This window comes from Phocoena phocoena, chromosome 17, assembly GCF_963924675.1.
Source record: "Phocoena phocoena chromosome 17, mPhoPho1.1, whole genome shotgun sequence".
In the NCBI taxonomy this organism is placed as follows: domain Eukaryota; kingdom Metazoa; phylum Chordata; class Mammalia; order Artiodactyla; family Phocoenidae; genus Phocoena; species Phocoena phocoena.
The window spans coordinates 30,006,449-30,019,400 of NC_089235.1; the positions used below are offsets into that span (position 1 = coordinate 30,006,449).

The 12,952-nt window shown below is 38.5% G+C and overlaps 1 protein-coding gene across 1 annotated transcript in view; it reads right to left on the reverse strand.

Annotated features, from left to right (window-relative positions):
* CNGB3 (cyclic nucleotide gated channel subunit beta 3) overlaps window positions 1-12,952 on the reverse strand; it is a 143,808-nt gene that overhangs the window by 35,082 nt on the left and 95,774 nt on the right. Inside the window, exons 12-13 of the mRNA XM_065895239.1 lie at window positions 9,505-9,664; window positions 5,860-5,957 (exon numbers count right to left, since the gene is read on the reverse strand). Coding sequence (XP_065751311.1) covers window positions 5,860-5,957; window positions 9,505-9,664 — 258 coding nt within the window. The remainder of the gene's footprint in view (window positions 1-5,859; window positions 5,958-9,504; window positions 9,665-12,952) is intronic.

Genomic DNA, 12,952 nt, shown 5'->3' on the forward strand with positions numbered 1-12,952 from the left:
GATGCAATTTAAATTCTAGACACTAGGTGGCGCAACAGAACTTTTATTAAATTTTCTCTTATTTCTGGTAATTTAGTGGTAGAGGCAAAATGTGATTTCCCTAGCATTTAATTTGATAAAACGTATTTAAAAATCAATATAAAAATAATAAATCATCAGAAATTAGGGGAAATTGCCCAACCTCATAGAAATGAATCACTCCTTGTTAGGTTAATACTTGAGCTTGGGCTGGAAAAACATGCAATCTGAAAGGAAGAGAATTATTTTTGTGAACAATTTTTAAAAAATGACTATTCATCTCTAAGCTCTTTAGAAACTCTGATCACCCCATGTAGAAGTAGCAGATCTTACTAATTAACCATAGTTGATTGAAGCAAAGTTTTGGTGAAATTCTGTGACTTTAATTCTACCTGCTTTGATTAAGAGGGAGAAAAAAAACACATGAGATTCAAGGTCTTTTCTTAGTAGGAGAATAGCACAGTGTGTGAATATAGGTATCTGGTGTGAAACTAACTGGCATGCCAAGTCTAAGTCTGTGAAAATCACCAAAGGATGGCCTTGAGCTTACATTGCTTTTTGACTCTAGGGAAAATTCTCAGCGTCTTATCACTTATCCAGACAGGGCAGGTGGAGAACTGAAAGGTGGCTTCATTGAAGGGTTAAGACTGTAGACTGTAGCATAAGAAAAATCAGTGCTCAAACCCTGTCCCGTTGCTTCTAGCTCTTTGGCCTCAGTCAGGTAAGTAGTTTGTACTTTCTGTAAAATGGGGTGGGGGTGGGGGTGGGGTGGTCATAAACCTTTTCTCAGAGGCTTGCTGTGAGAATTAATTGAGAGAAGGTAACAAAGAAGAAAACACAGTGTAGCACACAATGAGAACTCAGTAAATAGCAGCTATTAGGTTTGTGAAGATACAAGTATCAATTTTAAAATTTGGGGGACTTCCTTGGTGGTCCAGTGGTTAGGACTTGGTACTTTCACTGCCGTGGCCCTGCGTTCAATCCCTGGTCAGGGAATTAAGATCCTAAAAGTCATAGAGTGCGGCCAAAAAAAAAAAAAAAAAAAAAGGAAAAAAATTGGTCTTAGCAACAGCTTGGTTTCTTTGACAATTATATTCCGTACAGCTTGACAGTGTTTGGGGGGCTGTGACGGTTAACTTTGTGTCAACTTGGCTAGGCCATGGTACTCAGATATTTGGTCAAATACAAGTCTAAATGTCATTGTGAAGGTTGTTGTTTTTGTTTTTTTTTTGCGGTACGCAGGCCTCTCACTGCCATGGGCCTCTCACTGCTGCGGCCTCTCCCGCTGCGGAGCACAGGCTCCGGACGCGCAGGCTCAGCGCCATGGCTCACGGGCTCAGCTGCTCTGCGGCATGTGGGATCCTCCCGGATCGGGGCACGAACCTGTGTCCCCTGCAACGGCAGGCTGACTCTCAACCACTGCGCCACCAGGGAAGCCCGTGAAGGTATTTTTTAGTTAAGATTAACATTTAAATCAGTAGACTTTCAGTAAAGCAGGGTACACTCCATTATGTGGGTCAGCCTCATCCAATCAGTTGAAGGCCTTAAGAGAAAAAAGTCTGAAGTTCCCTGAGTAAGAGGGAATTCTGCTTCTATACTGTCTTTGGACTTGAGCTGCAACATTAACACTTCCCAGGTTCTCCAACATGCTGACCTGTCCTGAAGGTTTTAGACCTGTCAGTCCTCATGATTGCATGAGCCAGTCTTTAAAATAAATCTCTCTTTCCCTGTCTCTCTTTCCTCCCTTCTCTCTCTCTCTCTCTCTCTCTCTCTCTCTCTCTCTATATATATATATATATATATATATATACACACACACACACACACACATATCTCACTGATTCTGTTTCTCTGGAGTACCCTGACTAATACAGGGGCCATGTGAGTATTGGGTATAGCAAGGTATATGGTGACAGTACTGGGAATGAAGGATCACGGACAGTATGGACCTCCTTCATGTAACATTGTCCATATTATAATTTGTGATACTCCAGCATTACTTATATTACTTTTGTTAAAGCATTAGGATACTCACTGTTCCACTAATATATAAACAAGTTTCACAAGGCTAAAAGGAAAGAAATATAAGCACATTGTTCTTTTTGGAGTTTTAAAAATTGAATACAATGCACAATTAAAGTTACAGACATATTTCTGGAAAAACTGAAGCAAGTTTATTTAGCATAGAATTATTATCTGGTGCTGCATTGCAAACAAATTCTACTACATCTGTATCCCTTCACAAATTTATAAAATGGAGAAAAGTCCTTGTGAAATTTTTGACTGAAGTTCCAAGATATAAACTTAAAAGATTCTTTAGGACATCTTAAACTAGGTATTTGTGAGTTATATGATTTTCAAGTACCTTTAATTTATCCTAATCCTGAAGATTGGGAAGACACAAAGCATGCCTGCTAGCCTCCAATCTTGGTGTCAGATCTCTCTGTCTCTTTCTCTGTCTCTCTCTCTGTCTCTTTTTTCTGTCTCTTTCTCTCTCTCTTCCTGCCTGCCTGCCTTTTAAAGATCTGGAAGATTCATTTTCAGGGAGAATTCAAGATATGGAGGCTCTCAGCAGTTGAGTCACCCTTCTTTATTATCCCTGGATATTCTGATTTATTCAAAGTGTCCCCATTTTTTTGTCTTTATAAAACTGAAATCTGTGCTGTTGTTTTCCTCCTTTCTAGCTTCCTTGGCCTATAGGATTGGGCCCACACACTATAGCCTGGCTTCAGTTGACCTTTCTAGATTCATCTTTTGTTGTCACCCCATGTTTTGGTCCTAATGAGTGATAATGAGGCTCCTGCCAGGGAACCTCCTCCTTTTCACTCTGAAGCTTCCTGAGCATCCTCTGGGCACACACGCTCCAAAGGTTTCCTCCTTTGTGCCTCAGCCCCTTGAGGCCATAGGTGGCTCTCAGTGAACTGTGACTGAATCAGAAGCAACACGAGTCAACTGGGTATAATTTATGAGGTAAGCATATAAGATCCCTGGTCAGCATATTTCCTCCCTAAGAAAATAACAAATTTGTACAAACCACTAAGACTGTTTTAGCAAGATTTAGAAAAGAAATAAATTTAGAAAGCTTCCATACCTGCTTATTTTCTACTTCATTTGGCTTTAGGTAAAAAAATAATTTTTTCATTTAACAGAAATATAAATGGAAATGGTTTCTTTCTGGAAGGAGCTACATCTTTAATGGAAATGTCAGGAAAGAATGAATCTATATGTACGTTAGCAACATGTGAAGATTTAACATTTTTTTCTCAATCAGATGTTGCTGATTTTATGGATTTCCAAAAATATATGTAAAAACAAAGGAGAAAACTCTGAGGTTGAAAACTGATAACTTCCCAGATCAGAGACAACCCCATAAAAGTCACTGGTATATAATTTAAAGCTTTTTTTTTCTTTAAAATGTAGCTGGTTCTCACTTATTCTCAATTAAGCTAGTCCTTAAGTTGAAAAAAAATTTATAGCATTTAAAAATACTGTTAATTTAGCCTTGTGGCTTTCATACCTATTTTGACCGTAACTTGTAGTAACAAAGACATTTACATTGTGCTTACCCTTACTTATGTGTGAGGCACTCTGATACTTTCTTGTCTACTTTATATGCTGTTTGTGACCCATTTAGTTGAATTCATGATCCCTAAATGAATTGCAAGCTGCAGCTTGAAAACCATTTATCTAGATGAACCTGTTAACCAAGGTAGAAATCCCTTTCCCAGTCTCCCTGGTAGAAGATCAGAAAACTGTTTGAATACATTCCGTGGAAGCTCACCAGAGCTTCCACTGTGGCACTCGCACTAGAAATTGGGAACCACTTTCCAATTAGGAAGCTACTTTCCTATAATCTCCAGGAATTGACCCCAGGGCATCCTCCCTCCCATCCCCTCTCTTCCTTCCTAAGGCCGTTTAGGACACTGTACGGTAACCTAACATCGAGGGTGACTCTGCCTAACCATTTTACCATACAAAGTCTGCTTCTTCATCTTGCCCACAATGGTATCGATTATGTATTTTCAAGACATATCTTTCTGTCTGGGTTACATAATAGGGGATAATATCTAGTCCCTAGCTTAAAATCCATCAATATGTTGATTTGCCCAAATTTATGGCTCCAGCTTGGACCTCTCCCCTAAACTCAGATTTATTTATCAAACTGCCTACATGATATTCCATCTAAAGTCTAACTCTCACCTCAAACCAACACATCCCAAAACAGTCTATTTCTACCCTCCTCACCCTACACTTACTCTAAAATTTCCTATTTTGCAAATGGTATCTTTGTTCCTCAGCTTAAATCCTGAATCATCCTTCATTTCTGTCTCTCTCTCCCTTCACAAAATCAAACAGCAAAAACTGTGGGCTCTTCCTTTGAATACATCCAATATCTGGCCACTTTTTAACTCTGCTCCTACTATTCTGGGTCTGCACCATCATCCCTATAGACGTCTATAGATGTTATCCTTCTTTGGCCTCCCTGACTTCCATATTTGCTTCCTGGTCTACTCTCCACAGAGCAGGAAAAAATCCCTTTCAAACAGATCTCAAGTAGATCATCTTCTGCTCAAGATCTTTAGTGGGTTTTGCATCTCAGAGTACAATCCAAATTTTATGCTACAGCCTCCAAAGCCCTCCATTAACTTGCCCCCTGACTCATCCTTCCTGTTTTTACTTTCCTCTGACTACTCTTGCTTTACATCACTCTGCCTTTGCTCCAGCCTCCCAGATCAGGGCTTCATCTTGTCCATCCTCCTGTAATATTCCCTTTCTGTCCATGCCTCCTCTCCCACTCCCAATATCTGCATAGCTCACTCCCTTGCATCCTGCAGTCCTCTGCCCAGATGCTCAATTGCACTTCATTAGAGCAGACATTTCATGCCCAGTACCTCCCTCATCCTCTTTAATTTGTTTAATTTTGTTCATAGCATTATCACCTTCTCACATATTATATATTTATTTTTCATTCCTCTCTTTTGGAATTTAAGCCCCATGTGTGCAAGTATTTGTTTTTAGAAGTTGAATTCCTAGTGGCTAATATGGTGCCTGGAACATAGTAGGAACTTAATAAATGTTCGTTGAATGAATTAATTAAATAGATGAATCAGTAAATGCCACACACAGAATAAGTGTTAGGTGAGAAAAACTTCCATATGGTATAATGCATTGAGAAGATGGCAGAAAATAAAAAACATTCAAAACATTAAAATTTTCTTTGCTATACATTTTTTCTTTTAAAAAAAAACCCTCTAAATTTGAATTTGGCCGTGTAAAAAAATCTAAATCCTAAGCATTTGTATTGGAGACATGATTAGGCATGATTCTCTGACTGTCAGGCCAAAACAGAGCTAATCTGGGGCCTGATTTGCCATGTATTGCCAAGGCATATTCATAAATGGGAGATGACATGTGTAGTAGCAAAGATATAGAGCTGTAGAATTTAATTATATTTAAATTAATGCAAGAAGACCTTGAAGAACTCTTCTTCTTTGACGCCAGTTAGGAGAGAGAGGCTTCTAAACAAGTCATCTGCTGAAGAGAGATCCGTAGTTTATTTGACTCTAATTTCACACAAATTCTCCAGATTATTTTGATGTTATAAACATAAAGGCAAAAAAACCATAAATGCTGTATTCAGCAAGAGCTTTTTGTTTGTTTTGTTTTTTTTCCAATAAGAATAATAGTTTATTTTATATCAGAACAATGGAGGACAGATGACAGGGAGACAATATAGTATAAATGCTCAAAGAACAAATTATCAACCAAGAATTCAGCAAGAGCTTTGATTTTTCAGAGTAATTGATATGGTGCCTTCCTATGAATTGGAAAAACACTTGCCTTGAACAAGTCGACTTTGCTGATGATGCTGAAGTTCACATCAATGGTGAGGGCTAACTGCATTGTAGTTGGCAGTGTCTCAAGTAGGTCGGATTCATCTTCATAAAGATAAACACATCAATCCATAAAGGAGAATAATTAAGGAAAAAACATCAAAGTTCAAGGACAATTAAAAAATAAAGGAAACAAAATATCAACTCTTTTTATAAACAGCTGCATCACAGTCTATATTTTCATTGCTTCTATTGGACATACATACTTATCATAATAGCACTATTACTTGCATGAAAGAAAAGAAGTATTTTCAATATTGGTGACATAATAGTTCTGCATAATTCCAGAATTTTGTGTTTGCTGAAATTTTAAAGCTTAGTGATGATGGGACAAAGGCTAGCGAACAAACTGGGATGGGAAAAGGATCTAGTTCCTATCTTCTGATTCGGCAGACCAGCCCTAATGTCCTAAGGATGGCAAAGAATAATGAATACCGTGTAGCTTACAGAGTCCTGTCATAATCTTATTGGACCTTCATGACAACGCTAAGGGTAAGTATTCTTACTCTTACTTTCTGGAAAGAAGAAACAAAAGGGGAACTGAAACTCAGAGAGGGTGTAAGTGATTTACTCATCTGTGCATAAGTGGTAGGTGGCTGAGCTGGGAGTGGAATCTAAAGAAGAAATCTGTTAAGTGAGTAAATTCAAATTATTGTTATTTACTTGCTTATTAACTCAATGAAGCATGTGAATGCATTAAAGATTTTTCTACGTGTAAATTAAGTGATGGGCCTTCAGGCTGATAAAATGGTTCATGAATAAAACTGCCCATTTTTAGTCTACAGTGTATTATGGGTTTCTGAGAGCTGATTACTTTTGATGTTTTCTTGCATCCATTTAGAAAAGAAAAAAAAAATCTATACTATACCCTTATTTTGATTCCAACATTGGTTCTAAATATGAAAATCTTTTCTATAAAAACACATCTCCTTGTTTCCAAGGGCTTTTTTTCTCTAGTTCCTTCCTAAATGAAGGAGTTGGAGCAGTGTCCACAGGGAGAGAGGGAAGGAGCCTGTTACTGCCCCTCTTCCTCCCTGCTTGAGAGGTCCGCAGGAATAGCTGTGTATGTTTAAGAAAACAGTTTGTTGTTTTTGTCATTTAGATTCAGGAAGAGGTTCTGAACCTGTGGTTGGAACCTCTTAAGACTGGCAGAAAGGAGAAGGTAAGGTCCTACCGTCAACAACCAGTGATTCTTATCTGCTTCTAAGAAACTTTGTTTTGTTTTGTTTTTGTTTTTTGAATTTTATTTTACTTAGTTTTTTATACAGCAGGTTCTTATTAGTTATCCATTTTATACATATTAGTGTATATATGTCAATCCCAATCTCCCAATTCATCACACCACCACCACCAGCACCCTGCTACTTTCCCCCCTTGGTGTCCACGCGTTTGTTCTCTATGTCTGTGTCTCAATTTCTGCCCTGCAAACTGGTTCATCTGTACCATTTTTCTAGGTTCCACATATATGCATTAATATATGATATTTATTTTTCTCTTTCTGACTTATTTCATTCTGTATGACAGTCTCTATAACCATCCATGTCTCTACAAATGACTCAATTTCATTCCTTTTTATGGCTGAGTAATATTCCATTGTATATATGTGCCACATCTTCTTTATCCATTCATCTGTTTGTGGGCATTTAGATTGCTTCCATGTCCTGGCTATTGTAAATAGTACTGCAATGAACATTGGGGTGCATGTGTCTTTTTGAATTATGGTTTTCTCTGGGTGTATGCCCAGTAGTGGGATTGCTGGGTCGTATGGTAGTTCTATTTGTAGTTTTTTAAGGAACCTCCATACTGTTCTCCATAGTGGCTGTATCAATTTACATTCCCACTAACAGTGCAAGAGGGTTTCCTTTTCTCCACACCTTCTCCAGCATTTGTTGTTTGTAGATTTTCTGATGATGCCCATTCTAACTGGTGTGAGGTGATACTTCATTGTAGTTTTGATTTGCATTTCTCTAATAATTAGTGATGTTTAGCAGCTTTTCATGTGCTTCTTGGCCATCTGTATGTCTTCTTTGGAGAAATGTCTATTTAGGTCTTCTGCCCATTTTTTTATTGGGTTGTTGTTTTTTTGATATTGAGCTGCATGAGCTGTTTATATATTCTGGAGATTAATCCTTTGTCTGTTGATTTGTTTGCAAATATTTTCTCCCATTTGGAGGGTTGTCTTTTTGTCTTGTTTGTAGTTTCCTTTGCTGTGCAAAAGCTTTTAAGTTTCATTAGGTCCTTTTTGTTTATTTTTGTTTTTATTTCCATTACGCTAGGAGGTGGATCAAAAAAGATCTTGCTGTGATTTATGTCAAAAAGTGTTCTTCCTATGTTTTCCTCTAAGAGTTTTATAGTGTCCAGTCTTACATTTAGGTCTCTAATCCATTTTGAGTTTATTTTTGTGTAGGGTGTTAGGGAGTGTTCTAATTTCATTCGTTTATATGTAGCTGTCCAGTTTTCCCAGCACCACTTATTGAAGAGACTGTCTTTTCTCCATCATATATCCTTGCCTCCTTTGTCATAGATTAATTGACCATATGTGCGTGGGTTTATCTCTGGGCTTTCTATCCTGTTCCATTGATCTATATTTCTGTTTTTGTGTCAGTACCGTATTATCTTGATTACTGTAGCTTTGTAGTATAGTCTGAAGTCAGGGAGTCTGATTCCTCCAGCTCACTTTTTCTTTCTCAAAATTGCTTTGGCATTTGGGGTCTTTTGTGTTTCCATACAAATTGTGAAATTTTTTGTTCTAGTTCTGTAAAAAATGCCATTGATAATTTGATAGGGATTGCATTGAATCTGTAGATTGCTTTGGATAGTATAGTCATTTTCACAATATTGATGCTTCCAATTTGGGAATCGCATTGTAATTTGCATTCTGAGGGCAGTAGCTTTATTGGCTTCTCAGTAGCACTAATTCCTATTTTTATATGGTGAGGAGCAAACTAAAAGTTGAATCTGATTATTGTCAACTAGCACATTAACTTACTTTACATCTTTAGTAAACATTATTTTTAACTCCAGTGTTATAGTCCTAATAGTAGACACCAAGAATGATTAAGGGACTATTAGAGGAGACCTGTAGCAGGTGGAAAATGGCTTGAAAGATTGCTGTTCTGAGTACTCACTGTGCTCTGGGAAGAGGATGATATCACAGAGAGAGCAAGGGTTTGGAGGAGAACAGGTGTATGTCTCAGTTCCATTTAGGCTATTTGCCTAAGGCCTCTGTGTCCTTGGCCAATTTTTTCAGTTAGGAGCTCCCATTTCCTTGTCTCCTAAGAGGGGGTTGATGACACCAAATTTTCCCCATTTTTTTTTTTTGATGAGGATTATATGAGCTAATGTGTGTAATATGTAGCATCTGGTGGGCACTGAATAAAATTTAGCCTTTGCTCTTGAAGGATTTGCATAACCTGTAAGATATGTCTGAATATTTAAGGAAAAAAGCCCATGGTATTAAATTAATGCTTTAAAGATTATTTGGTTGTTTCCCAATCCTTTTCAAACCCAGTTAGTTGCCATTGCTGCCTTATAGGATTTTCACTATAGGACACATTTTACAGGGTTTTAGTCAGTAATTTGCCGTGCTTACCTAGCATTCTTTGAGAGTCCCATGTATATTTATACCAAGTCCTGACCCGATTCTGCACAATCTTAGGAATGGAATAAGTGTTCATGTAGGCAATGGTATGATCCATGCAGGTGCGGAAGTTGTTCTGATTGGCTGTAGCTGCCCCAATTACATCTTGCATCTAAAACCACAAACATGGTCACTCCACACCCAGCAGAGGAAGTGGCAGAGTTACTATAAGCCCAGTTGAATTAAGAGTTCTCACGATACATTCTATTCTAATCCCTGACTACTTGATTTTTAACACACTGATATTGGGTCCTACTTTCAGCTATTTACCTATAAAATACTGGGCAAATCATATTCTCTTTCTGACCCAGTAAGGACAATAGAACCTGTTTTACCTACCATGGGAAGTTTCTGTGAGGATTCAGTCACATAATGCATGTGACTGCACACAATCTTCTTTGCACACTTGTATATTACTGCAAAGATGTTAGTTGCTATTTTAAAAATTATATAGCTGTGCTTATGCAAGAAATGTGCAAAGAAAGTTGAGCAATTACCTGGCAGAACGGCTAGTCCATTTTGGTGAGTCTCGCTTAGAAAGCATCCTTCATAGATTTTGCAGTGTGGCTGGCTATATAGACTCAATTCATCATGAAAGTGCAACCTCTATACTTCCCTTTGTGTTGCTTAGACAGATAGAATCAAATCTCATTATGCTTAAGGCATAGTATTCAGCAGAAGTTGAAATGTGCTGAAATTACTGAAGCATCATCTACTGCTGTGACAATACTTAAGGAACTGTCAGGTTTTAGTTCTCGGATGTTTTTAACTCAGCCATGAAAACCCACTCTAGGTTAAAAGCTGATCTTTAAGGTCTCAGCACAGAAAAGATATATAGCTTGACTCTTCGTCTCACACAGAGGGAAGCAAGTGGTTGTAAATTTGCTTTGACTATGGGTTTATAGTGCAGAGGAAAACCTGGGCGTCACTTTCGCTCATTCATTCTAGTAGCTGAGCCTTTTCTGCTTATGGAAAAACTACTCATTTTTTGAGATCTAGATCAAATGGCTCTTTTATTGTGATGCCTTCCTCGGTTTCCATTTCAGAGTTAATAGGTTCTTCTGCTTGTCAAAAGTGTCTGTCGAGTAACTATGCAGAGAGTCAAACTGGATACTTTTTCAGTTTCTAACCTACTCCTCGAGGGCTGTTCTTCAACCACCTCAGTTCCTAGATCTCCTTTTTCCAAGCCATTTCTGACAGATGATGAACATTACCCAGTCACCTAAGGCCTTGAGAACTGGGAGATCAGAGATTGGGTTGGGAAAGTTAATAGAGTTTTAAATTGGGATCCAAGGACAATTAAAAGCATTATTGATCAGTGTTGGGGGCGGAGAATTTGTAGTGACAGTAATCTGAATGTTTTATGTGCAATGCTGAATTTTGATGGTGCAGATGAAGAAGACATATATTCTATGATGTGTGCTCCAGATTAGAGGAAGAAAAGGTCACTCTCTCTGAGTTGTATGTGAGAATAGAATATTGCAGTTAAAATGAGATGATCACATCCAGGGTGTAGTTCTTGGCGTGGTTATATACGGGAATTTTGAACAAGTGGGGGTTTTGTCCAGGGCTTTCTTACTTTCATTTCTAACTGTTCTCCTTCTCAGCACCTTTATTTAATTCACTGTGAGAGTTAAGGCACAGATCTCTATCTCCTGCCTCAATCTTTCTTTTTGGCTCCAGTCCTACATGTTTAGTGGCTTGATATTTCTTCTTGTTCCTTGGGTCCTCAAAGTCACTGTAGGGCTTCCCTGGTGGCGCAGTGGTTGAGAGTCTGCCTGCCGATGCAGGGGACATGGGTTCGTGCCCCGGTCCGGGAAGATCCCACATGCCGCAGAGCGGCTGCGCCTGTGAGCCATGGCCGCTGAGCCTGCGTGTCTGGAGCCTGTGCTCCGCAACGGGAGAGGCCACAACAGTGAGAGGCCCACGTACCGCAGAAAAAACAAACAAAGCAAAAAACAAACAAACAAAAAGTCACTGTAAAGGCAGGTGCAGTGTGAGGTATAAAGCAGCCCTTTCAAAGTATCATGTGCATATGAATCACCTGAAGATCCTATTAAAATGCAAATTTTGACTCAGTAGGTAAGGGGTGAGGCCTGAATTTTGAATTTCCCAGGTGATGCTTCTACTTTTAGTCCAAAGACCACTTTGAGTGGAATTTTAACTGGAGCTGGACATAGTTTTTAATCTTGTAAAAATTTCCTTGGACATAGTAAGTGCTAAATACATGTTATATTTTACTATTTTTATCAATATGATATGGCCTTATCATATGACTATGAATTACATGTATGAATTAGTGTTGCCTCTTAATCTCTTTAAACTAGGGTTGACTCAACTGCAAAACTGAGAAAACATTGAAGGGGGTCTGGTTACCTCACATATATTTTATAAAAATTTATTAAATAATATGATTTTTGCCACTTATATTCAAATTAATTGCATTTCTCTATAAACAAGCTTCCTATTTTCTTTTTAATATTTATTTATTTATTTATTCATTTGGTTGCACCGGGTCTTAGTTGCGGCAGACAGGCAGGCAGGCAGGCTCCTTAGTTGTGGCATGCATGTGGGGGGAATCAAACCCAGGCCCCCTGCATTGGGAGCATGGAGTGTTATCCACTGCACCACCAGGGGAGTCCCCACAAGCTTCCTATTTTCAATCACTGTTAATGTAATCTCCCCAGGCATTAAGATTATAATTTGTGCTTATAGTTTTTAACTGCTTGGTGTTCATTTTCCAAACCTAAACATTTTCTAAATAGAGTTTCCTTTACAGTCTCTCTCTCTCTATTCGATTACCATGTTCAGGCTGAAGTTGCCATATCCCTGAGCACCATGTTTTTTTATTTTCTGTATTTTGATTCTTTTATTTCTGGGACTATCCCTCCCAGAGTTAGCTGATTCCTAAAGATAGCAAACTACTGGGAGTGTGCCTTTCATATGCAAAATAGCCAACCCTGAGCCCATACTCCCAACAGCCTTCTTTATTGGGCTCTCATATTCTAGGCTACTATCCACCTGCCCCAATTACTCCAGGGCCAGGTACCAGACAACTAGAGACAGTCCCCATACCCCAGAGCCTGCTGAAATTATCCGAACTCACCAATCTTAAACCCCCTTACCCTGCTTGATCAGTTCCTTTCCTTGTGCCTCCCTATGTAGCCCTATTGGCAAGGTGTGACCCCCTCTTCTTGGATCTGTTTGTATAACAGACTGTCTTTTCAGTGTAAATGGTCTCCTGATCTGTTGGCCTCACCATCCATAAATGATAATAAAACCTACATTTTAAAACTGTATGACCCTTCCAATTTATATTATATTTGATTAATCTTCCTTAAATCTCTTATTTGTTAAAAATCCTTCCCTGGCTGATTTCCCATTGCCCTTAAGATAGAGT